General features: G+C 36.3%; 1 protein-coding gene across 2 annotated transcripts in view; it reads left to right on the plus strand.

Annotated features, from left to right (window-relative positions):
• Positions 1-27,930, plus strand: part of NBAS (NBAS subunit of NRZ tethering complex) — a 163,478-nt gene that overhangs the window by 110,695 nt on the left and 24,853 nt on the right. For both annotated transcript variants that reach the window (XM_074538088.1, XM_005489750.4), the window contains 4 exons: positions 5,212-5,430; positions 5,678-5,880; positions 12,735-12,824; positions 15,090-15,285. In XM_074538088.1, the coding sequence (XP_074394189.1) occupies positions 5,212-5,430; positions 5,678-5,880; positions 12,735-12,824; positions 15,090-15,285 (708 nt within the window). The remainder of the gene's footprint in view (positions 1-5,211; positions 5,431-5,677; positions 5,881-12,734; positions 12,825-15,089; positions 15,286-27,930) is intronic.

Consider the following 27,930-nt stretch of genomic DNA (forward strand, 5'->3'; position numbering starts at 1 on the left):
TGTGCCATGCACTGGGTTTGGGATTGACAGCGTGCAACTAGTTTTGCCTCAGGATGCTGTTCACTTCTCAAGTAGAATTGTACAATGAGAAATTCTATCATTGTTGACCCTGGAAACTTATCTCTGAGGTCTCTTTCCTCCACTTTTCATCTGGAAAACACTGCATACATAAAAGCAGCCTTTTGACTTGCACCTGTTAGTTAAATTTTATGTGTTTTGGGGCTGCCCTGGTCATGTGCTCACTCTTTTAATCTCTAATTCAGCACTTTCTTCCCAGTCTAGTTTTGTGACCAAATACTTTGCTATATCAGCTTTCTATTCCTACAACAGATGCATATTTAAGTATTTCATGGAAGTGCTGATACTTAGTCAAAATGCAAAAAAAACTGGTAGAAATTAGTAGAAATTAGTTGCCACCTGGAAGATGAGACTCAGTTCCCAGGCCTTAAGGGTTCATTAAATGGTCACATTGTGTGGTGGGAACTGTGTGAGCAGAGATGCATCATAGTGGGACTTCAGAAAACCATAGACCTAAAGTAACATAGTTAATGTTGTTGAGGAAGGTATAGATTGATGCAATATTTTTTTGTGTTTGTGATAAATGAAACAGGCAAGGACCTTAAGCCTTTGTCAGTACCTTCCTCACACATTGAAGAGCTGGTCCCTTGGCCACAGAAGCTTAGTGCTGCAAGCAATGGAAAGGTTCCTGCTTGTGGCACTTATACTCAGATATGCTTTAACTCTGTATAGCTATTTAAGTCTTTCTGACTAAATAATAAATCATTCAGTCTCTGTAATGTTAAGAAAAGGTTGTTTGTGTGTATGGAACAGATTTCTTTCTAAAGAGGAGATACTCCAAATATTCTTTGGAATGACTGCTCATATTTTTGCATGCATTTTGAATCTGTCACCTTTTTTCCTCAGCATCTCTGTTTGCTTTTAAATAATGTTGATGTCATTGTTTGTTAATTATAGCAATGATCATAGCAACTTCTTACCATGATGATTTCCCATTTGTTCCTGTTTCTGTGATCTTTGTGAAGCATTTTAGATAGTTTGGGGATTTTTTAAAATTTTCTTCATTGCAACATTTCGTTCATTGTGCTAGAGACTTGGTTATGTCTTCAAAGAACCATCTGTTGTAGAGCTCATAGGTCATTGCCCTGATGGTTTTTTGATTAACAATACTCTGGAAAAAAGCCTAGCACAACAAAAACACAACTGAAAACAATATTTTTAAATCACTGTGTTTTCATTATTGAACACACGCTACAAATGGAGCTTGGCACAATATGTTGATTAGAAGAAGAAAAGGCCACAGCTTTAGATGGGACAAGCAGAATAAAAAGCAGTGGTATCATCAGTCTTGTCTTCTGTAGAGAAAGAGAAGCTGAAATTTTCTTTACATGGGTACTCTATTGCAGATTTCCATCAGACTACAGCTGATGATGTTTTTTGTTTAACATTCCATCTTTTATAACTTCTTTACCAAATTGTGTTTTAAAGGATTGAAAAGAACTTTTCTTGCAACTTAGTGATTTCAGTTGAAAGGTTGACTTATTTTCTCTGAGTCAGTAGTACTCTTTTGACCACATACCAAAGAGGTGTGGAATGAGAGCCTGTTACAACTGAACATTAACCTGCATAATTTTCTTGACTTTCGAGACATTAAATGCTGTTTAAAATAACTGTATTAAAAAAGCTCAGTTAAAAGAAAAAAAAAAGGCCAAGGCCAGAATATTGTTCACTGTCTTTTGTCTGGCTGATTGACTTAATGCTGTATAAAACGCTGAGGAAGACAGGGCATGACATTGCCTGAAGGTGTACAAGAAATGTTCTTACATAGCGTGACTGCATTCAGATGTTACTTTTTGAAATACTTGGCTTCATTTTATCACTCCAGTGCTCCAGTTCAGTTGGTTTGCCTTGCCTGACCTTGTGTTGTTCATGGATATTGACAGTACTTCTTTTTCTAGTATCAGTGCAAGGTACTTTCTTTTATATAGTTATTTTATAGTGCCTTTCATTTATATAGTTATTTTATTTAAATCTGCTTTGAGAATGGAATAGGAAACTTCACTACTATCTTTTCTTTAACTTGTTCCTTAAACTTCTATTTAAACTTTTTCCAGATGAATTTTACAGGGTCTGGTGGGAATGAAGTTAACTTACATCATAGCAGCCTCAATGGGGCTGTGCTTTGGATTTGTGACTGAAACAGTGTTGACCCCACACTGGGATTTTGACTTGCTGAGCACTGCTTGTACGGTGTCAAGGCTTAATTTTTATCTCAGCACCTCAGCCTTGAGTAGTCTGCAGGTAGGCAAAAAGTGGTTAAGGGACACAGCCAGGACAGCTGACTTGGGCTGGCCAAAGGTGTGTTCTGTGCCATCTAATGTCACGCTCAGTGGTAGCAAACAAAGAGCTGCGTGAGATTAGAGGGATTGAGCACCTCTCCTGTGGGGAAAGACAGAGAATTTGGATTGTTCAGCCTGGAAAAGAGAAGGCTTTGGGGTGACCTAATTGTGGCCTTCCAGTACCTGAAGGGAACCCACAGGAAAGACAGAGACAGACAAGAGTGTGATGGAGACAGGACAAGAGGGAATGGCTTCAAACTGGAGAGTAGGTTTAGATTAGACATTGGGAAAAATGGTTACCCAAAGAACCTGCAGATGCCCCATCCCTGGAAGTGTTCAAGGCCAGGTTGGGTGGAGCTTTGAGCAGTCTGGTCTAGTGGAAGGTGTCCCTGTCCAAGGCAAGGGGGCTGGAACTAGGTGATCTCTAAGGCCCCTTCCAACCCAGGCCATTCTGTGATTTTGTGATTTGGCAGCAGGAACTGCACCCAGCTGTTCCATCTGAACATCAAAACCCATTTTTCATTAGAAGGGTGAGTGAACACTGGCACAAGTTGCACAGAGGGGTTGTTGAGTCCTCCCCACATTGGAGATACTCAGGAGCCACCTGAACCGTGGTCCTTGGCCACTGGCTCTAGGTGGCTCTGTTTAAGCAAATGCCCTTTGCTGGCCCCTTCCACCCATTCTGTGTTTCAGAGTTGCTGGCATTCCAGGTTCCTGTGCCATTAAAAGGAGTGGAGCTGTTGCCATAATCTCACACTTGCACGTTAATCACTGGCAACAAGACTAGCAGGGTCAACATCTTCACATACAAGTAAATAATACTCATATGATGCTTTATTAAGAAGTACTTATGTACTCTGAGGAGAATAGGCTTATGAGATGAGTTTTTACCCTGAGGACTAAAATCTGTTGAGGTGAAATAGTATGTGATGCTCTTTGGTTTGAAAAGAGATTTTTGTGGTTTTTTTTTTTTTATTACACATTATAGTCTATAGATTTTAAAATCTTCTTAAACTGTAAAAGCTTTTTAAATATAAAACTTCACTTCACATGCAAACAAAGCTTGAACTAACCCCTAGGCTACATTTTTATCTCTGGTTCTGATACCAAATCTCATTTCTGAAGCTGACTAGAAGTACGGAAGAGAGCTAGTCATGGTTTGGAATAAAATAACCAGAGAAATTATATGTTCATAGTGCTGCATTTTGGCGCTATGCAAATGTGAATGCAAAATTAAAACAGCCTTGTGAAAAAGCTGTATTTTCTTTCTTTTATTATTTTTTTTTTTTTTAAATCTGAATGCTTTATTCTGCATGTGCTTATGGCAACATGACTTCTAAACTGGAAGTATATTGACACTTTCCTCTAGGATATAAGTTAGATGGAATACTTAAATTGTTTGCTTTTTGCATCACTCTTAATTGCATTTTGAACATTAGAATGTACACTAGAAGAGAAAAAATTGAAATATGTAGCTGTTTTCTTCTTTTATCATCTTTATAAAATGGATATATAAATCCAGCTGTGGTTGTTAGATTTTAATGTGATGTGGAGGCTATGAATTTTTCCTTGCTTAGAGTAAAACCTGATATTGAGGCCTTGTTCACAGTAACAAACTCAGTTAATTTGAGTGGGAATGGAACTCTGTTGCATTTGAAACTGTATGGTAAAATTCCCTTTGTATTGTGTTCAAACTGGCAAATTTTCTTAGCTCTAACAAAAATGTCCACTCATTTTGCTTTCATCCTTAAAATATCCAGTAGACCATTAGTGTGGTTCACAGCAATAGCACAAAAAAACAGGAGTAATCTATAGATCTTTCACTTGTGACTTTTTATCTAGGGAGTTTTACAGTATGTAAACTGTAAAGCTTTCCACTAAATAATGCTTATCAAACTTTTTATGGCTTTGGAAGTAGCTAGTTAAATTCATGCTGTAAACATCTCCTGGACTTTGTATGAATAATGCTGTAGCAGTTTATTTGCCTTCTTTTATAATTCATCTTATTTCCTATTCACTGTGTCATACAGATTTAAGCATTTTTATTCTATTCCTTGTGTATTTCAACTTGAAAGTTAAAATTGTTTATGTCTTTGCTCAGTATTGCAACAACTAAAACACCTGATGTTAAAAGTACCCAATGCTTTGGGTTTAGAGTTCAGGCAGAGGACACTCCCACCCGTTGGAGCGTATATTGCAAGCATTGTTAAAATGTACTTGAAGTTACAAATGAGCAAATCGTACCCGAATATCTAAAACCATGCTTTAGACTTTGTTTTGGACTTAGAGCCCAAGCTGTGTCTGAGAGAAAAGTCAGACTTTGTTTCAGTTTAATGCCTAGATACAGCTGGTTGTACAGGTCTTTAAAAGTATTTTCTATCGTTACTATTTTGTATACCTTGGGCTTTAAATAGATTGATTTAAAAATTCTCAGTCCTTGTGGTGTTCTTGCTTATGGTTATGGTCTTATATTTTAAACAGTGGTCTAAACCTGACAAAACTAATCTTAGGTGAGTTATCAGTCAGTCTTGTAAAGCAATTCTAACACATCTCTCAGTGAAGAACTGGAAATGAAAGATTATAAGGTGGCAGTCTACAAAAATAATGTAATTAGGAAAAGAAGTTCATAGGGTTTAAAATGAACATGAGTCAGTTAAAAGAAGGACAGCAGAAGAAAGTAAAGGAATACTGATAATTTTAATAAATGACAAGTCAGAAACAAAGTTGTTTCCCATTAAATACTTCATTTAGTTTTATGCTGTGTTGTGGAGCCACCTGACCTCTTGGCACTGCTGTAAAACAAATAGTAGTGTACAGGTAATGAATGAATAAATAATTAAGCAATCTTTTTCAGCTGCCAGTTGAAGCCAGGATAGAAGTGACTAAGAAGGCTATTAAGGCAGTCAAACATCTTTCTGAGAAATCAAGAAAAAAAACTTCAGACAATGACATGAAAGATGCTGAAAACCCATCTGCTAATTATGAAGAAACACTGAATCATTTGCAACAATCTCTTGCTCATCTGGAAACACTCACTCACAGTTTTATCACTTATTTGAAAAGCAGCAAACAGGTAATGATTACTGATCAAGTGCTTGCTTTGAGTGTTACCATGACTAGCAGTGATAGACGTCAATCTTCTGTCATATTTTATTAATGTTTTCTGCCTTTGCTTTAGTTGACCTGGGTTTTGAAAATTCAGTTCCATCAATCTTTTTTTTTTTCTCAGTATATGTTAATTCCTAGCAGAAAGGAAGACTGATGCAGCCCTGTAAATAAGCAGTACACTGATTAGTGTTCCAAAAACTGTCTGTTCACAGGATGCTCTGCAGAAGTATGGCTATTTATATGATCTGTCAAGGTCGGAGAAAGAAAAAATCCATGAGCAAGCAGTAGCCATGTGTATAGATGGTCAGCCCCTGGACATGGTGCAGCAGTTGCTGCAAGTGGCTGTTGGAGATCTAGGCCTTTCTCCTCGGGATATTGTCCAATGTGCTATCAAAAAAATTGTAGGTATATTAAGGTAAGCACAAAACTTCCTTAACTAAGTATAAAAATCTTTCTTCTGGATTTTTGAAAGGTTTTTACACAATGTGAGTTGGTGTGTTGGTTTGTTGTGATTTTTGTTTGTGTGGGGTTTTTTTGTTTATTTTCACTGAATACTTGTTTATTTTTAATGTCTGGATTTTGTAGTAAGAGGAAAGTTTTTTGATTATGTTTTTGTTTACCAATAATTTCATGTTATATTTTTATGAGCTGGGGAAGCCTGAGCAATTTGAACAAAGACAGACAGAGCTTACAGGCACTTTTTAGTTAAAGCATTGGCTTTACAGCATTGTTCCATTATGTGTATGTGCCCTTGGGAATTTTTGTAACATTTTCAACAGCACATAATTCTTCCTGCTTAAAGAGAGTTAAAAGGTGTGTTTATTGGAAATAGTAACTCATGCAGGTATTTGGGCAGCAGAGGCCTAGTAATAGCTTGTGCTACAACAGTGTGTCCTACCAGAAGTCATACAATTTCCATCGTTGGAAAAACTTGCTGAGCCATTTCTAGGAGCTGGGCTTTTTTTTGTGCTTTTTTTGTGCTGGTTGGTTTGGTTCATTAGAAATATTTTATTCCCCCTCATTTTTTTAAGGGAATGCAGTGAAGCAGGGAGGATAATTTTATATAACCCATTTTAAATTGAACAGATACTTCTCATTTAACTATTCATGCAAAACTCTCTTCTGAAGTATTTCTCTTTCAAGGAGATGTATACATGCATGCATGCAACAAGTATGAAAGAGTATTCTGCTGTTAGATGTCTGGTAAACACTGTTTAGCACTTCTAAGACCAGTTTAGAGAAATCAAACTTTGAGAATTTATCCTGTTGTTCTACGTGCAGAAAAATTATATGGGCAGGATGATCTAAATGCATACTCCAGGAATTGGAAAAGAAGTCTAGCATGGAAAGTTTGCTATGGCTCTACTGTTTCTTCAGCATGCATGTATATATTATAGCAGATTGAAGTGCCACAGATGAAAAGAGGGTAGCCTGTCAAATTGTTTGCAGTCCTCTTTGGCAGAAAATTGATTTCTCCTGTCACTCACTTTAAGAATGTTCACAGCATCCCCAATGATGATAGAGCTTTTGCTCAGCAACATAAGTAATAATCTTTCTTGTCTGGGTTTGTCCATTTGAAGAAGAATAATTTAGCTTTAGATAATAACTGTCCTGCTGTTCCTGACTAGCATTGTGATGTATCTGGATACAAAGCTCACAAAGTCCAGTTATTTTGACTATAATGAATCTCATTAACATGCAGAGTATGACAAATCTATCAAAATTCTCCTTTCTACTCTGCTTCTTATCAACACTTTCCTGCAAACTGAAATTCTTGTTCTTTATATGCATTGCAAGGCTGGGATGGCTGCAAGTTGATTTAAAGTTCTGGGACAGTGACTGTCTCCAGTAACTCCTATGCAGCACTTGACTGGAAAGAGGGGAATGACTATCTCATAGAGAAAAGTGTAGTGGCAAAGGTGGGCAAATGAGTTGGAAGTTTCAATTAAGATGGTTTGGGGTGTGTTGTGACCTTATGTGGTCAGTAGAAATGTTCCACTCCCACTCTGCTGTGTTTTTGGGAAAGGATGAGAAAGATAATTTTTATATCATTTTGATCAATGGAAGGTTTGTCTACTACAATTATCAAGAACATGAAGTGAAAACCTAGCATCAGCTAAAATAGAAAATACCTGAGATAATATCTTCCCTATGATGAAATTCAGAAAAGGTTAATATTATAAAGTACTACATATAATTCAAATATAGGGAGGAATGAAAAGAAAGGTTGTTTCTTGGCATCTCTTAAGCCTGCTAGTATTCCTGTTGTTGTTATGAATAAAATTGAATTAATCTCTATTTTATGCTTACATGTTCACTTTCAAGATACAACTCAAATTACAACATTTTGTTAAATACTTGCATTTCTACAATTAAAGAAGCAGTCTTGCCTGTGTAGCTGGGAAAGGCAGATTTTTACTCGATAAATGCAACATTTCAAGGGAATACCCTTTTTAGGTTTATTTACTGTAGCTTTGATATGTTGCACAGTGTGGTTTTTTTATACAGTAGTTTTGAAAGAGATTTTGTTGGAAAATTCTTTCTTTGACAATTAACCTTCACAGTAGCAGCTGGAAGGCTGTGACACTGAACTTGGATTTTCTATAGCTGTGGTGACGAGGATTGTAATTAAGGTATTGCAAACATAAGTGGAGGAGGCCTGTATGGATATTTATGGATGGAAAAATTATGGTAGTGTCAGTGATTTGCCTGAAAATTAAGCAACAGTCCACCACTTCTGTGACTGAAAATAAACATCCTTTCTTTCAGTTGCATTAACTACAACCACCCTTCAAACATAGTAAAATATGTTTTGTTATTAGCACATATAGTCATTCTTGCAGAAGAACCTTCTAGAAAATAATGTCTTCATGAAAGCTGAAGTTACTTTTTAGCTTCATTTTACAGCAGCGTATGATATGACAGGCTTAACAACTTTGATACCTTCTCTGAAACAGATTTTTTGTTATATATAACATAGTTATTTGCCTAATCTAGCATTTTTTAATTTGTAAATCATTAAATTGCAATTTTAAGAGCAGTATTGTACTCCAGTTCTTTTAACTACTTTTGTCTCCATTAACTCTAGTTTTGACATACAAAATTCAAAATAGAAACTCTTGCATTGGTATGTGTAAAAGCTCTCCACAGAGCATATTTTCATATTTTACATGATTTACATATTGTGCACTTCCTTGTTTGCCTGTAGAAACAGCTGCTATAAATAAAAATCAGTTGCCTCTTCAATAGAAACCATGAACTTGTGCAAAACAAAACAAAATATTTTAGCACCTATGGTCTCCTGATTAGTCTTAATCTAAGAGTCAGTTTAATTCCTTGCCTAAGATCTCTGGCATGGTGGATAGGAAACATTCTATGATCCATGACTGCAGGAATGTCCATGGTTGGTCAGTCAGGAGAGACATTTTGTCTGTTGAAGACTTCATGGTCTCCTTCACCTGCTGCTCCTGGAGTTCTTCTCTTAGATGTCCACAGGGATATAGTGTTTTATGAAATTTCACCAGGCAGCAAGCAGGAAAGGTTTGGTGGAATTTTGAGTTCCTTGTTTAATGCCCGCTGTTTCTTGAAGAGGATAAATCCAGCTTTGTTAGAAAGAGTAGCTACATTAACGGGGCAAAGAAAATCAGATTTTTTATTACCTCATCTCATTTGAGCAGAGGTAATACAGAATAATTTTGTTACTTGTATATAATGATTTTGTGGCATTTTAGATGGAAATAATGATTTACCATTAAGACATTTATCTCCAGCTTTGAATGCTAACACCATTAGCCTGTTATTTCCTTATTTTCCTCATATTTAAATATGACAAAGCACAATCAGAAGGAGGAAAATAAAGCTGGAGTATTTTCAATGAATACCGTAATTAGGTTAAAAATTTTAGATTAAGTTAATTTATTCTTCCAAGTGTTCTTTGTACTTTATTCTGTTTGAGGAATGTGATTAAATATGCATCACTTTTTCTGACACTGAACTGGAATCAAAATAAGCCTTTATCAGTGTAATTACAGCAAGCTCATACCTAGGAGTTTTGAGGTGAACACTAAATCATGTTCTGTTGTTTAAAACATCCATAAAATAGCATATAATCTGTGTGGAAGACTAATCCTTCATTAATTATATTTGTTTCTGTTAGTAGCTGCTTATTTTTAATCATTAATTATTAAGAGAAGAACAAGGCAGTAATCTGTGGAAACTTGACAGGATTATTTGTCTCAAGAGCTGTCATCTTTTTTTTAGTTCCTCTAACCATTAGGTAGTAAAGGCAGTATTAAGCTTAAAAATGGCTAGCTTTCAGTCTTTTTAGATTATTAAAATATTTCCTTATTCTAGATAACTGTGGCTTACTTCTTAGATTAACCTTTTTTTCTCCTTTCCCTGTGCTTAGTGAAAGACACCTGTCTGTGTCTGACAAACTTGAAGCTTCCTGTAAGCGTTCATACATCTGTTGTTCTGGAAAATCAGCTTCACAGATGTCTTGTCAGAGACAGTGATTTTTTGTTTTCAGAAATGCCCATTAGCTTTTGTAGATAGATTTCTTTTGACCCATTTTGGTTTGGTTTGGGTTTGTTCGTGTGTTTGGGGGTTTTTTTGGCGGGGGGGGGTGTTTTGTTCAGGATATTTTTGAGGAGCTCAGAGCCTGCTTGTGACAGGAGCTACCAACTTTCGTTTCTGATTAGAGATGAAGGTTTTTTGAAGAGCAAGGGCTAGTACTGTCCAGAACTGATGTCTAAATTGAAAATACCCAAAATATAAGGTTTGCTGGTTGGTTTCCTTTGATATGGTGTTCATGTACACTAAACATAAGTAAGTGCAAGCAGAGCAGTAAGAACTCACTTTCTGTACGCTGTACAATCACATAATAGTTTGGTCTGGAAGGAACCTTTAAAGTTATTTTGTGCAACACCCCGTACAGTGAGCAGGAACATCATCACCTAGATCAGATCACTCAGAGCCCATCCAATCTGGCCTTGAATGTTTCCAGCAAAGGATCATCCACCATCTCTCTGGACAGCCTGTGCCAGTGTCTCACCAGCCTCACTGTAAAAATTCCTTCCTTATATGTAGTCTGAATTGACTCTCTCTTGTTTGTCACCATTTTTTCTTATAATCCCCCTTTAAGTGTTGAAGGGCTGCAAATGTCCTGTTTGTTTGTGTTTCAATACTCATGCTCTTCTCAGTGTGCAAGCTTTACAAGTATTCCAGTTTCCTTTTCATTTGCCATGTTAATGCCCATTGTAGATGTGTTTTTATTGCAAACTTAATTGAAAAAAGGGCACAAAAAATGGAAAATTTAAATCTGACCTGTAAACAAATCACTAACAAAGTGGCTTATAAAAGAGTGTTAATGAGGTACCTTATATCTTTCTTCACTGTAAGGATAAATTTTTCTAGTTTTTTATGTTTTAAAAGAAATTGAAACCATCTTCTAGTGCATGTAGCCAGTTGCATAAAATGATTATTTGAATACTAGTCTGCTTTTTACCATTTCCACACTTCTGACCTAAGGGTGTATTTTTTTTCTTTTTCCTAAATAGAATGTTCAGTTCTGTTACATCTCCTTTCTGTGAAAATAAACTTTTTTTTTTCTTTTTTTGCCTTCTGAGGATGAATTATTTGGTAATGGATTTTATCTTTTGGAGACATATCATGTCTCTGATAGTGTAAAACCCTGAACATTTCTATATAATTTGTACTATAAATTATAATTTGACTGTTTCCCGATATTCTGAAGATTTTTAGAAAAATATTGAGATTCAAGCTTCACTCATAAAAAAGTTATTTAGCTTCCATATGCTAATACTGGTAGTAAGAACAGCATTTTTATCAGTCATATGTGCAATATCTTTTGAGAAAAAGACCAGTGTTAACAGCCTTCTACTCCTATTTCAAACTTTAGGAATGCAATATAATAATATAAAATGAGCATGCTAAATTTTCATCATGCAACAAATCATCTTGCATCTGTTCTGAATAGAGTCATATTGATTTTTAATCCAGTGTTGTTCACTGGAGTGGTGGCCACTTACTAAGATAAAATAGGAAAGATGAAAATTCTAAATGCAGGAAGACATTAAAGGTTATAAAGATGTAGGTCTCTATTCCATATGATATAATCACTGTCCAGGAAATATATTTATCTTTCTGATGTAATAAATGACAAAACTGTTAAATATTCTTTAACTCTTGACAAAAAATATTTTGGAATATCACAGTTATTTTTGCACATTACTATCAGCTGTGTAGTATTTTGGCTTTAGATAGAGCAGTCAAAGTTGTCTGGGCATGTGTTTGTTATTGGTAAGAGCAGATGTAGGAAGATGCTGACATTTTTCATATCAGAAGAGCTTTGATATGGTGATGACCTATGGAGAAAATACCCTTTTCTCTGGGGTTTTCAAATCTGCAGTCAGATAACTTGGTAACTATTTGTCTTTTTTTCTCTCTCTTGAATGAAGCTTTGACAAGGTAAACCAGGCAAAGCTGTTGTGTTTCCAGTTCATCCAGGCATCGTTGCTGCTCAAGTGGTTTCCGTAGGGAGACAAAGGGCAAAATCTGTCCCCCTCTCAGCACTGAGTCTGTTTAATGGAAAACCTTAGCTGAAAATGTCACTTTCATTGAGTTAGGAGCAAAGCTTGCTTTCCTACCAGAGTGGCTTTGGGTTATATGTTTGTTTCTTTTTTTCACCCAATTTTTACAACCTTTTAACCTCCAAAAGAAAACTGTATTTTAACTGAAACATCTTGGGATGGGAGTGGTGGACATTTTTCGATTCCTCTGTGCACAGAAGCTGCTGTTCCATGGTGGCTTGACCTCAGAGAAATCAGCAGATAGGATACTACTAACTCAGGTTCCAGTTGAGCTAATTCAAGCCAACAGAGATGCTGCAAGATGATTTGGACAGAAAGTATGGTGACATTTATTTATAACTTTAGGTCTGTTTAGTTCATATTGACATTAAGGTAGTGAGATTACAAGTGAATATTCTGCTGGCCTAATTAATCTGTGTTAGAAGCACTAAACTTTAACTATGCTTTTCCTTTCAAGTTTCATTTAAAAGTTCTATTATTTTTTTCCCACTCTTGTTGGTTTTTGCAATACTCTGACATAAAAATAAAGCTGCTAGTTAAGAAGCAAAAATTGAACATTTTTATAATTATTGAACAATTCATATAAATACTACAAGTGCAAAAAATGAGATATGGTATTAGGGACCATTTTAATTGTAACTTTGTCTTCCCTTAATAGTGGAAATGGTGACTCATCTACAACAGAGAAAGATCCACTCGGAGTCCTTGAAGGTATAATTTCTGCAGTGCATGCAAGCGTTGAAAAAGGGTAAGAGCTTCCTGTATGGATTCTTTGGGTGAGACTTTGAGAGATGCTTCTCATGAAATCTTTGAAGGTACAATACTGAATATGGATGATTTTTCTTCATGGATATATATAATGGGTTGCACTTAATTTTCTAAGACTTTATTCTGGAACAGGCTATCATTTTTCATGTTAGAAGTCTGAGCTCTGACAGAAGCCTTTACTTGATCATTTGGAAGAAAGCACTGAACCTAAAATTTAGATAACTGTGTATTATAGTGAAATGAGAAAATGGTTTTTCAGCTGTGACTGCTGCAGATTGTATATCTACCAGGAGCATGTCACTGCTTTTATTTTAATTTAGTTGATAAATTGCAAATTATAATGATTCACTTTCAGATATCGTAATTTAGATATCTAAGTTTGTCCATATTTGTAAAGTATAGTGCAGAAATAATTTCCCAAATGCTGTATGATGCTTTACCACATTTTTTTCTCCTCTTTTGGGAATGTCCTTACTTCAGATCACATAATGGCCTCTATGTCTCACTGACATTTTCCATTTCACTTCCTGTAAAGAAAAGGAAGAAACAAAAAAAAAAATCCTTTTTTTCCCCCCAGATGTACAAATGAAGAATTCATGTATAATAATGATAATAAGATTCCCTACTTTCTGGTAGCCACACAAAAACAGTTACACTATTTTTTTGAGGCTTCTGCAATGAAACTAAATGAGTTGAATGTTGGATACTGAAGTAGACTGAATTGATGTAAAGATTTGCAGTAAATATAATTTGCAGTATTCTAAGTTATAAAGGACGAGTCAGTACTATTTTATTCTGAGATACACTTTCTGGAGTCTTTTATTTGTATACTTCATCAACATTTAACTGCTGAAACAGTAGTCTGGAGTGAAAGTAATTATGATTGCAAGAGACTGTTTATATTCCTTTAAATATTTATTTATTAACTTAAAACTCAGCTACAATTTATGAAACAGAAATATTTTCCTCAGGAATACATATGTAAGACTCAAGTGCACGCTCTACAAACTCTTGAAATATTCCAGCAAGTCCCTTTAATTCCCAGACTTTTAATTTACAGTTTGAATGCCACCTGTTCAGCAAAGGCATGTCTAATGCAGCTGGAGTTCTGTGCTAACAGCATCATTCGGACAATATTAAGCCTAAGTAAAATTGAAATCCTTGTAATATGAAAAGCTCACATGTCAATGTTTATTATTTCATAGCTGTAGGACAGGTTAACTTGGTATTTTCTGTCTCATATTACTTTCTCCGACTGTCTTGTTAAGACAAATGAGGGAAGATTAGTTACAAATTACACTCCACCAGGAGCCCCTTGCTCGGCTTTTTAAGAAAAAAGTTTGCTTGAGTTTGAAACATTACTGAAAGTTAAAACAGCATTAATTCATTTGGTATCTGTTAGTTTTTAGCCTCCAAGGGACATCACAGATTATTCTGTCTCCAGCTGTGAACTGCTTGGTCAGGTCATGGTGATCTGTGAACTGTGAATGCTTCCACACAGTTAAAATGTATTTGATAGAATTCACTTTCTGAATCAAATTATTTACTTAAGAGTTTTCCTAATTAACAAAGTCTGACCCCGAAACTTAGGAGTTTTAACATCTCTCGTTTTTTTCTTTCTAAGGATTTTGGACTTATTACAATCATTATCATGCTAAGAACTTAGAATGATCAAGCTGGCTAGAGATGGTACAGGAAAAAAAATAGGACTAGAGCTGTGAATAGGAGAAAATAATTTGTGTATGTGGAATGGAAGGAAAGGGCTTTTAAAGGAAGACAAAGAGTGCAGGGTGACAGTATGAATAAGCATTCCAAGATAAGTGTCATACTAAAAATGCAAGCATTCAAGCTGGTTTTCCATAAAGTCAGATGGTGTGGTAGTACAGGCATTAGTCAGGCCTGTACTACCCAGACCCCATGAAAAGTCTTGGACTTGCAGATGCTGAAAGCCAGCACCACTGTATGGTACCAAGGTAGTTTATAGGAGAATATGTAAGTCTACAGATGGATTCATATGGTATTACATGGTTGTTTGAAGTCCAGAAAAAGTTCTTATGCCACACAGCTATGCTCCTGGTTTACAAGGGCTGGTTTTCCTGCAGCCTCACAGAGGTCAGAGCTTGCATTTCCTGGTGTTAGGTATTTCTTACATCCTGAATGTGCTTTTTAAGTTTTAAAAATGCATGTAATATTTTCATTATGATTATTACCTGAGACTGTTTAACGCAGTATTTTTTAATTACAGGGAGAAAATAGTTTCTTCAGATGACCTTCTGGAGTGGTTGAGACCTTTCTGTGGTGATGACTCCCTGCCAGTGAAGCCTCGCATCAGGGTATTGCAAATTCTGGAGCAAGCCTTCCATCTCAGTGATGAGGATAGCAAGCTGCTTGTGTACTTCAGGACACAGGCTGTTCTCAGAGCCTGCTGGCCTGAAACAAAGGTATTAATACTGATTGCTGCAAATTACAGCATTAAACTGTTTTGTGTGTGAGGATTACATAATGAATCACTCGTCTGCAGTATATGGTTGTGTTTGGAAACTAATCCTACTTTCCTTTTTAAATCAAATTTCTGATACATTCTGATTCTTTGGAAAACAAAGTTACATAAAAGTAAAGGACTTCTCTAATTTTTGTTTAGGATCAGGAGTACATGATACTGAACTTGATGGAACACTAGTGATTTTCCTCCATTTCAAACATTGACTTTGATGTTTTTGTACCTTCTTTCTTTTCTGACCATTTTTTTTGTCAGTTTTATCTTCCCTCTTTATCTTCCACTTGGTGTCACATTTTACTCAGAATTAGAATGATAATTACTGGCCACTGGCCAGACTCTTGTAGTCTTGAGCCTTTAAATATTATTGTATGAATGTGTAACAGTCTTGAAATCATGTGAAATACCTCTTGCTGCATGTAGAATTGTTCAGAAGCAGAGTTACTTTTTGTTCATTTTCTAAGTGCCTCTCCCTATGCCAAGACCTTATAGAACAAAAATAGAATATTTCTAATAGTTCCCAAAAAAATCTATGAACAAACCCACTTTATATTCATATAAAACAAAAGCAATATCTCAGTTTTGACTTGCTGTGCTAAATTCATCCAAGGGAACAATCCTAATAAAAATCTTAAAAGGAAAAGAAAGTACTTATCTCTTCGTTTCTTTGGAAATTACTTTTTCTCTTGTATTTACAGTAATACCAGCATTTAACTCCTCAACTACTATGCAGGTGTCTCTGATTGAATTCTTCATGTCAATCCTTTGTCAGCATTTGTGTTGCCTGTGACCTGCTTTCCAATTCAAAATAATTTCCAATTATAAAACATTCAACTAGAGTATGTCTTAAGAAAACAAGATACAGGCAGATAATAGCTTTCAGCCATGTTTGTAGAAGACAGAAAAAGAACCTGTATTTGGCAGAAGCCTTATGAGACTCATTACAATTGTGATTTTACTTTAAATATTTATCAAAATTTTATTTTCTCCCATAGTTTAGTATGTCAGGATGTATAACTTTGCAAAAAGAAACTCCCATCCATTTGGTTACAAACCCTAATTTTAAGACTTAATTGAATGCATTTCATATGCTGTTGTCTCATGTGTAGCTCAGTGCCCACCAGAGCCCCCAGGGCTCCCTCAGCAGAGCTGAGACAGCCACAGCTGTGCTGTCCCCACCTGTGCTGTTCCAGGTGCAGCACAGCTGTTAAACCTTGTGCAAATTTTGCTGCCTCAGTCTTCCAGCCTGTTCAGGCCTCTCCATATAATCAGTTACTTTCAGTTTCCTGAAGGGATCTTTAGAATACTCCTAGTTTCAAGCAGGAAAACCTGGTTTTCTTTTTGCGAGGGAAGAAGTTTGTACTGGCTGAGCAACAGTTCATCTGCTCATCGTAGAGTTGCTGATCACTTCAGTGCTTCACACTTTTCCTGATGACTAAGCAAGTAGTTCAAGCAGACATGTAATAAAGCTTGAAAAATGCACTAGATAAGCTCAAACCTTTCAGAGATAACTGTATGAAAATATATACACACCACCATAATACTAATTTCTCTGTATATACTATTTATTGTTTAGCTAAGTGTAGATATAGCTTTCATGCTTAGTAGTGAAAGCAGTGCTTAAATGTACATACATAGATGCACCCCAGTTTCTGCTACAGAGTGCAATTATAAGAATCCTATTGGAATATATTAAAAGTTATTCTCATTTTGATGTCAGCTCAAGCTCAGTGTGGTTGATAAGAACCCTTTCTTTTCTTCAAATATTTTGTGCTAGATAACTAATGTGTTATTAGACAGCACAGTCATGTTGGCTTGTCCATTAGATACCTGTCACTGAAAGTCAAAGTTTTTCACAAATGTCCAAGAAAATAAATAAGTGGTCTTAGATGTATTTATTTTGGATTTTTTCCTCTTTTAGTCAACTGATGTCAAATGCTAATCTACAAACTGATACGAGAAAAGCAAGTGATGGATTTGTTTGAGGTCCTACTAAGTTTGCATATGTTGTGAACTAACAAACAAGGAAAATATAATCATAAAATAAGATTGAAAACTATACATTTCCCAGTCCTTTAGGTATATTAGTGGAACAAGAACATTGCAGAAGTCAGTGCTTACATGGTTGCTGGAAAGCAAAGAGAGAGGTTTCTGTATGAGCTTTGGCAGAGCATTATGGTTAAGACACAATTTTCTCATGCAAGTTCACACTAAAGGTAAGAAGACCTTTAAAAGCAACATTGTTTATAGAGGAGGGAGTATTGAAGGACAGCTTAAAAGTTTAATCAGGTTGCTGAGTAATCCTGGAAGAAGTAGTAGACAGGAGGAATCTCATGTTTCAAACTATGTCAGTCTGCCTGCCTTGTCTGTAGGCATCACTTTCACTAGTATCACTACACCTTTATCAATTTGGTCATCCTTTCTTATCCAGAAAAATAATTTAAAAAACCAATCACATCTTAAATAAGTGGGGAGGGAAGGGGCTGTGGATTGAATGCTGGTTGTAGATTTTATAGGAGTGTATTTAAAGGTTGGGTTTCAGGGCTTTTTAATGAACTTTAGGTTGCAAATAGGTCAAAAATGCATTCATTATCTTGCTTCCAGATTGTTGTATTATTACTTGTGTGGCATTTCTTACATGCTTTTGGGGGATCCCTCTTCTCCTATAGCAGTCCTTGGCACAAAAAGGGACAGCAGATATTATAAAGTATGAATGTGGATTTCTATTTAATAAAGATAATTTTAATGATATTGCAGTGTTCAATTACCAGAAAACGTGTGAAAGCCACCCTCAGTGTGCCTACTAATCCTCTTAGACAGGCTTTGCATACATCAAGGAGGGACTTAATATTTAATTATGCTCTAGGTGTTGTAAGTAGTGGTCCCACAAATCAATGTGCTGGGAAACAGGCCAGCTCCTACAAAATTAAAAATGTACTTTATGGAAGCAGCTACCTATCAAACATTCAGAAACACAGTGATTTCCAGTTCTCTAATGATTAGTTAACAAAATTAAAAATTCAGGGGTCCTCATTTTTCAAAGGCTTGAGAGTCTTTAATTCACATTCCAGTAGCATCCCACGCAGTGGAGGAGGAGGAGGCATGCCTTGTTTTAATCCCCTTGATGAATTTTATCTGAGCTCTTCAGGTTCTGTAATTTTCTAGTTAACTGGTGCATGAAAAATATGGGTCAAAATACTGGCTTTTTCTATATTAAAAAATGTTGGAGGGGGAAGAAAGACATCATTTAGAATGTTGGTATCAAAATTTATTCATCTAAGATGGGAAATCCATTTCTTTTCAAATAATATAAAAATATAGTCTGTAATGACTCAGTAGTGTCTAACAAGCCTGAAGTGTCAGCTAATAGGTTGTGTGTGTGTGTGTGTGTGTAGTTAGATGTTCAGCTCAGTGACCAGTTACAAGGCATAGGTTACAAAAATGAGTTGGGATTTTCTTCAGGAAGTTACAGGGGCACTAAAAAGCTTCTGGAAGTACACCAAGGCTTGCTTTCATATACAGAGTTATTCATTGTGAAGCTTCTACAAGACACACCTTTTCTTTAAAGGATTGTTTCATTATTATGCAAATGCAAAATGTAATTACTACTTGCATGCCACTTAAATGCAAATAGCTTTGTCATTTAGAGAAGGTAATCTCATTTAGCCTTTTCCCTCATATTGTTGTATTATAGTTTTTTCATGATCTTGGGGTATAGAGAGCTGCTGAGGGCTAAATGTTTTTGAAAATTTGAAGGAATGTCTATTAAGGATTTAAAAGTGTAACTTTGGGCGCTTCTCTTATTTATTTTTTTTCTAAAGTTTGGCTTTAAAATATTGACAGATTAATTGGTGTTGTGTGTGTGGGATGTGCCCAAAACGTTTTCCTTCTTTCCTGCCTGTGTGGCAGTTGATGTATGGCATATGCAAACTTGTTTTTCAGCAACCTTAGTAATGTCTGCATTGACTTTCCGAGAGCTTGGGGTGACTGTCAAGACTCCGTTGCTACTTTGTTCATCTTTTAACCCTGTTAATGAAAAATGTGCAATGAAAAATGTGTTAATGAAAAATGGTGTTTCTTCACACTAGTTCCTTGAGAAAGGTCTCAATGGGAATATCAATGTCCAGTGATTTTCAGCTTTTTTCCCATTTCCTCTTCTCATGTCATAGATTTAAACATGAGAAGTCCATTTTGTTGAAGCCATTTATCAGGTAACAATGGAACGTTTATTTAGTTTAATCTGGCAAAACACAAGGGAAGGAGCTGTATCTGTTTTATCCTCAGCCATCTTTTATTTGTGAAAAATGCTTAATTAGAAGAAAGATTTATGTTCCTATCAACTCTGAGTCAATTTGTTATGATGTTGTTTATAATTCTAGAGACATTATTTCTCTGCTGGTAATGCATAAAAATTAAGCTTAAGAAATTTAATTTAAGTTTTAATTAATATTTTAAAACACTAATTTCCACTCCTTGAAGATGCAATTCATCCATATGAAAACATGTGATTTTTTTTCAGGGAACATAAATTGTAGCATGTATGATTAATTAAATACTTTTAGATGCAAATGAAATATTCTCCATTAACTACACAAGTATAGCAGATAAGACAAAGTGTAAAGAAAAGCAGCAGTGTGAGTGCACACAAGTTTTGAATTGAGCCCTGGGCACTGCAATGCTCTGTCACCAGTAGCATTTGCTTCAAAGGAAGATAAGAATGTTCTGGAGGGATTGATGGGGGATCATTCACTTTCTCTCATAGGTCTTTTGTAATGAAGGTTTAAGTGCAGAATGGTTGAAACAGTGTATTAGCAGTTTTGATCCCAGAAAAATTAAGGGCTTATTAGCAATATAACCAGACTTCTGTTATTATATTTCAAAGAAATCAGTGGATAAACTGTGATTCAACCTTGGGTACCCCCTGCTAAATTTTCAGCCTTAGAACACACCATGCATCACTGAGCACAAAACGTCCTGAAACTTTGTGAAGGAGGGATGCCATCCAGAGGGACCTGGACAGGCTCAAAAAGTGGGCCCATGGGAATCTCATGAGTTTTATAAGATCAAGTGCTGGTGCTGCACCTGGACCAGGGAAAGTCCTGGTGTCAGTCCTGGTGTCATCCTGGGGGATGAACAAACAGATCACAGCAGCCCTGCTGAGAAGGACTTGGGGATGCTGTGGGTGAGAGGCTGGACATGACCCAGCCATGTGCCCCTGCAGCCCAGAAAGGCAAATGTGCCCTGGGCTGCATCCAAAGCAGCGTGGGCAGTAGGGGAGGGAGGGGATTCTGCCCCTCTGCCCTGCCCTGCCCTGGTGAGACCCCACCTGCAGTGCTGCATCCAGCCCTGGAGTCTCCATGAGCAGAAGGCTGTTGGGGTGCATCCAGAGGAGGCCACCAAGATGATTTGAGAGAGGGAGCACCTCTCTTGTGAGGAAAGGCTGAGTTCTGGGATGACCTAAATATGACCAGGCTCTTAGCAACCTGGTCTAGTGGAAAGTGTCCCTGCCCATGGCAGGGGTGTTGGAACTGGATGCTTTCTAAGGTCCCTTCCAACCCAAAGCATTCTGTGGTTCTGTGACTTAACCTTTTTATGTGATTTGTTAAGTTTTGTGGTTTTTTAGGATATTGAAATCCATAAAATCAAATTTTTTATTCACTACACTTTTTCCCTTATTCTGTTGTTTATTCTCAGTAACCAATTCCAGTCACACCACCTCCTCCACAGCTTTTTCTCTCTATAAGTATCCTCTCCTCTATCTCGAAACCCACTGTGATATGTAGTACACCTCCTGAGAAAGGTAATTGGAGAAATGAATATGCTGTCCTTGTGGAAATTAAGACTCCATGGTTATGCATCCCAGCACCTTGATTGCTCTCCTGACTTCATCTGTACATCAACCAGAGGTCTCTGGATTTCATTCAGCGAGGCTCAGGTTACTGTTTTGACTTGATTAGACTAATTTAGCATATTTTAAAATGCAGTAGTGTTACCATTGTTACATTTTATTTGCCATCATAGAGTCGTTTACTTACCTAAGACTTTTTTAAAGTCTTTTGGAGGTTTCTTTTGACATAAACTAGCCTTGACAATCATTTGTCTGTGTTTTTGTCTTTTCCATGCTTGCAGTCTCCCCAAAACAGAGTTTATGTAAACAAGGAAGCAGCCATAAACCCATGAGAAATTCTACTTTTTACCTTTACTATTTGGTTATAAACCGCTTTTTTTTGTTTACATTTTTGGGTTTTTTTCCTCTTAGTAGATTATGCCCTTCAATGTTTCTAGTCAGGAATGTAGTTCTAAGCCCTTTGAAAATATAAGTGAATTGTAAAACTGTTTTTCTTTAGGCATTTTTAGTGTTAGTATCTTAAATTAGTGTGTTTTTATTAATAACTGTGATAATAGATGCTGTTCTTTTTTCCAAACAGTTTTCTTATTCCATCAGCCATTGTTGACAATTCTTATTTAGAGATCTGCAAACTCTGTATCATCTGAGTGACCTCACTCAGGTATTCTTAAAATAGTTCTTACTTAATAGGAATTTGTGATGTTTCATGTTGATTGAGAGAGTGAGGGGCTCTTTTTCCACATTGCTGCTTTTGTTACTCAGGGACCCAGCTATCAAGACTATCAGGGACCCATCAGCCACACCAAATCAAAAAGAAAACCACCAACTGCAATGCTTCTGTAATGCCATTTGGTATGACAGGTGCTGCCTGCCCTATTCGGATTATTTTTATGTCTGCAACAGAGCTACTCACTTATTTCAGTTTTTACAGCTTAAATAATTTTGTGATAACCACCTACCTGGTATTTTATTTGCTCCTGCCTAGATCATAACAACAATGAAGGAATTGTTCTTTTTTTTAACTGGAAAGAGTAATACTGAAATAATTGGAGTTGACATCAACAATCTTCTGTTCCTGTAAGACAGTGTCTTAGTTTAGTTGGAGTCTTTCTTTTTAGAAATATATCTTTGACTTTTCTAGTCCTGCCTCTTTGCAGAAAGATGTTTTGGAAGTACTAATTCTGAAAATGTTTCACTTACATGTAAACAGCTTTTAAAAGAATTTTTCTTTATTAGCAAGAATTGCAGACTTTGGTTATCAAGACAGCAGTTATGCATGGGGTGAATACTGTGAGCTTGTGGATGCTGCTTGATGGTAGTGATGATTAGAAGGGAAAATTAGAAACCACTTGTGTATGATATAAAGGAAATGGCTGAAGCTGAGTTAACAGCTTAAAAGATATATATAAACATGAAAATCTTGTCATTTCTGGGCTGTATCTTCTAATGCTGTTGTCTGCTCTGTTAGAGTATTTAAATAATATATAAATTCTGAATTACAAAACAATGATTAGTAGTTGGTGCATACACAGAAAACTACTTAACATGCCTGTGAGTCCCTCATGTTGCACAGGTGTGAGTTTTAACTATACATGCATCCAGATTTTTACATATTAGCACACACCTACTCAATATACAATTTAAATAATGTATGTTAGTCCTGTCTCTTTCAGTTCCATCTAGCTAGCTATAGGAGTCTTTCAAAAGCATCTTTTTTTCATTATTTGCCATTATTCTCCCTACCAATATCTATGTACAGTCCTTAGAGGTTTTCTCTGTACTTGCAGATTAGGACATAGTCTCCTGCAGAATACAAATGAATGGATTTTGTTTTCTGCACGAGTTACTCATTTTTATGCATTAGGCAACACATTTGTTTTTATTGAATTTATATGCATTTCTTAGTGAGCTGCATATGAAGCAGATAAGGAATTAAACAATATATAAATCACTTCAGAAGAAAAAAGTTCTTGGGTATTTCTATAAGAACTCAACATGTGGCTGTGCCTTAGTTTGATTCATCACCAGTAGGCTTTTTGTTGATTTGTTTTTTTAACTTGAATCTCATAACTTGCATGTCTTGTACACTGGCTTTAATTTGAGCAGGATTTTACCTGTTCTATTATGTGCATCTCTTTAGTTTCTGCATGCAGCAAGCTTGCATGTGTGCTCAGAATTCAGTAATAGTTTTAATATGTGAAGCCCAGCTCTCAGGAAAGTGCAAGAATGCCTGACTTCAGAGTTCTTCCTCCTCTGGGATATAAGGCACAGGTTGTGAGCAGTGAGTTTGTTCATGCAAAACCCTTGATTGCAGTTTTAATTTTGAATTGATTGCTCCAAGATTGTAGTTTTGATAGCAGACACTTCCCTCTGCTCTGTCTGACAGTGTTTATGGCTTTCAGTCTAGGTCAGAGCTGCCCCTGGTCAGTGAGTCCAGCTCCTGGCCCTGCACAGGACACCCCAGGAGTCACAAGTCACACCCTGTGCCTGAGAGCATTGCCCAGACACTTCCTGAGCCCTGTCAGGCTGGTGCTGTGCCCACTTCTCTGGGGAGCCTCTTCCAGTGCCCAGCCACCTCTCCTGATGGAGAACCTTTTCCTGATATCCAGCCTAAACCTCCCTGACACAGTCCTTGTAAAGTGGTTGGGGATTTTTGTATTTTTTTTGTTGGTTGGTTTTGTTGTTTTTAGTAACTATCTCTTAATAAAACTTGCTTTGCATTAATTGGGAAAACTCTATAAGCATAGCCTCACAAAAGCTGCTTTCAAGCAAGGGAATTTAATCTGCAACAAACTGGATCATGTTTTAGCTGTTGTGTTTTTTCATTAAACAAGAGCTAAATCCTGTCATTATACAAGAGCATTTTGTGAGGCCAGTGAAACTGGTTTTTAAAGTTGCCATGTCTCAGCTGTGACTTACTACCACATAAACTTCCATTTCCCAAAATGTGTTGAAAGTAGAATTATCAAAATGTGAACTAGAGTAGATAGAGAAAGCAAGATCAAAACAGCCTATTCAACTCTGATAGGCTAATTTGCCCTTGACTTTCTCCATCCTGTTTATCCTGGCCCATATACTGATGGACCAGTGGCTAAATGGTCGTGGTTTGTTTTTCCAAGCCTGTTATTAGTCTCCCCAGCCTGACCCTGTTGTGTCCTGGAGGATTTTCCCCTCAAATTTAGGATTTTCTCCTCAATCACAATTTACAAGTTGTTTAATGTGGATTTTTTAAAATGAAATCCTAGTTCAGAAATAATGGGATGCTGGTGTATGTTGCAGGGTGTAGCAGTTTTGGTTTTGCCTTGAAAAAGGGTTTACTGTTTCTCTAGCATGTGAAAATCTTGAATAAGATGTTTAATATGTGCTTGTGGTTTTGCATTGTTTCACAAGTATATAATGTGTCTAGCATCAAAGCTGATAGGATTTCTGACATCTTGAAAGAGTTTGAAGATGGTGAAATAAATAATAGCCTTTAAAAGCTCCTAATCTTACATGTGCAGAGTCAGTAGCTGTGCAATTTCAGGAAGAGTTGTATAGTGTTGAAGATTGTGTTTGGTTTTGGGGGTTTTTTGACTGATTTTTGCCATTTGTGTTCATATTAGGAATAATTGACTTTAAAATTTCTATTTAACTTGTAATTTTACATGTCCTTTGGAAAAACTTTTAACTTTGCAGCCTTGTACTGGTGGTAGGTTTCAATAACTTATATTTGTGCAGACTTTCAGTAGCTCCATAGATAGCAGCACAGCAGGGAATGACAGATTACAGCCTGACATACAAAGTGGAAGGACTACTTTCTTCAGTGACCATACCCTACTGGCCTGTTGTATAGGAAGGACAGTGTTTTCTTTGCTGATTTAGTTAATTAGATTGTGAACTCTTTGGGGCAAGGCTGCTGAATTTTTGAGCCATGAACAGCACATCAAGATGGCAGTTGCAGGAATGCAATCAAATTGCTACCAATCCTTTTAGTTGTTGTTTATAAACCATGGTAAGCCCTGTCTAATAAGTGGAAATTTTAGCATCAGTGTTCCCTATTTCAAATTTGAATAAAATCTTTGATGTCACATCTGCCTATTACTTTGAGATGCAGCACAGATAAATTCTCTATCACTACAGCTTGGGCAGGGGGGTGAGGAGATATATAAAATCAGCATTTTACAAGGAAGTTCTGAGAAATTGCAGAACAATTGTCTATTGTAGCAATAAAGGACCAGTCAAATGCTTGCTTAGTGCTTCTATTTTGAATGCCATTTTAATTCAAATTTATGTTGCAGTGTTGAACATGAACATATTTTGAAATACTTACATTTACCATCTGGTAGATGTAATAAAATTAATTTTATAATCATGTAAAACAGTAAGATTTTGGTTGCATTCCTTGGTAATTTTTCTGCCTTGAGGACAGCGAGTTGCTTTTAAGCATGGATATAGCTTTTCTCAATAAACAAGCAATTATAGTGAAAATATTTTTCTGATTTCATTTATAAATGTCCTTATAATTTATCTCCTTTGTAGTCAGCAAAATCTGTTGATGAAAGCTGTGGCTCTGTCACACTGACACAGAGTAAAAATTGAATAAATACCAGTGGGCAGAGGGAGGTCGGAGTCTGTCTGCATCAGTTTTCCTGCTCACCATTCTCATACAGAAATAACATTTTTCTGTTATCTCAGAGGAAGGAGAGAGTTGAATTGACTGGGTCTTTTTATTGGCATTTCCATTTTTTTTTTTCAAACAAAAGGCACTCTCATCAACCAAGTCAGTCAGCATGATTGTCAAATTAAACAGCTTTAGCAATAAAGCATTTACAGGACTATCAGATGTGTCTGTTCTGTTGGATCAGACCATTACATTAGTGGATATCTTTAACTTAAGGACACAGTTCAGATACAGCAACATTTCAAAGCTGCTGTAAATACTGGTTTTAACTTTGATTTCAGGAGTGAGATAATGTACCAAACTGAACCACTGATTATGCAGTGTTTTAGTTTGGTACATTATCTCACTCCTCTGCCATGCCAAAGGCTTTTTTTTATCAGTCATGTGTGATTTCCACAGTTTTATTAAGCTTCATCATTCTTCAAGTGCATAATCTTACAGTTTTTGTAAAACTTTAGGTTTCCAGAAGCTACATAGCTAACTTGTGAGGCAACTTTTCATATTTGGACTCCTTCATCCATACCACAGGTGATGAGTATGAATCAAATAACAAATCTGTAGAATAACATTATGAGTCAAAACTTAGTGCATTGATAGGTGATAAACTGAGTGCCTTCAACATTTTGGGCATCTAATAGGATCTAATCTGTGAGGAAAGAGTCTTGTAAGATTTAAGGTAAGTCCAAAAGATTTGATCATAAGGCAGAAAATTGGATTTATTTGAAGAGAAATTTTAGGTGCACCGAGTTTTTAATTCAACACTGAATCTCTCGTAGGCTATGACGAGCTCATGCTGTTTGTGTAGCCAGTATTTTGCTTTGTGAATTTCCTGTATGATTTTTTTGAGGGAGCCATTACCATATACAGATGTTTGTATATTCTCAATTCTGAACATATGTAGTCCCTCAGTAATGAAATTGTGTGTTTTAACAGTTTAACATAAGGTTTGGCTTTACTTAATTTGTACTTTGTTGTATAATCTATCATGAGGATAATTTCTACAATTAATTCCCCTAATTGACTTTCCCATTGTGGTAAATATTTGTGCAGCCTTTTAATGAGAAACATGATGCCAGCTGTGTTCTACTGCCAAAGAGACTGCCTGAAACTGAGGACAGTCAAGTCAGAATTGAGCAAATCTGTTGTTAAAACTGAAAACCCTGCTTCCCTTTTCCTTGCTTTTGTTGTTTTGTGGTTTGTTTGATTTTTTTATTCCACTTGTTTTTCATATTTCTTTGGGTTCATCTGAAGTTCACGCCTAGCTATGGACCTCATTATTCTGTTTATTGACAGGTTCTTTACAAGCACTTGTGTTAAGAGGGCTCTGAGCAGTTCATGGTGGGTTATCTTGGCATGGTTAACCTCAGAGTGATTTAGAAAGATATTCTGGGGTTTTGTTTAAAAAAAAAAAAAAAAAGAAGGGAAAGCAGAGTGCTATTGTCCCAGTACCCTGTTTACAACATTCAGAGTCATCTGAATAGATCATCCAAAATTGCTACAAAGAGAGTGTTCAATTAAAAGTGGATTTTTAAAAAATCTGTTATTACAACAAAACTGAGGTGACTAGCCCCAGCACCTCATCTCAGCTAGCTTTCACTTTGTGAAGGTGAAAATTCTACCTTCTTACACAGAGCTTTCTCTGTTTCTGCTGTGGGAGGAATCTGCTTCCTCACTGTGCTCTCCCCAGACTCAGAAAGCAAAGACAGTAATACAGAGCAAAATTTAAGTTCTCTCTGTGTGTTTTATATAGATCAATCCATCTGTCTAGATATATGTATGTATATATATACAGACACATAGTAAATATAAATGAAAACCTCATTCCTATGTGCTGTTTCAAGATATCGCTTCCTTCTAGCAAGGAACTGTCACTGAAACCTCTCTTGCTTCACATTAAAGGGAAGTGACATGCATCTAAAATGTCATAAAAAGAGTGAGTTTTCTCTAGTCTTTTAAAAAGCACAAATCATTAACACCATAGAAAGTTCACTTAATTTTTATTACTCTTATTGAGAAACATAGGTGACTTGAAAAAATGCCATTGTAGAGAGAAATGCTGCAGAAATGCTCTCTTATTTGAG

This window comes from Zonotrichia albicollis, chromosome 3 (assembly GCF_047830755.1).
Source record: "Zonotrichia albicollis isolate bZonAlb1 chromosome 3, bZonAlb1.hap1, whole genome shotgun sequence".
Classification (NCBI taxonomy): Eukaryota; Metazoa; Chordata; class Aves; order Passeriformes; family Passerellidae; genus Zonotrichia; species Zonotrichia albicollis.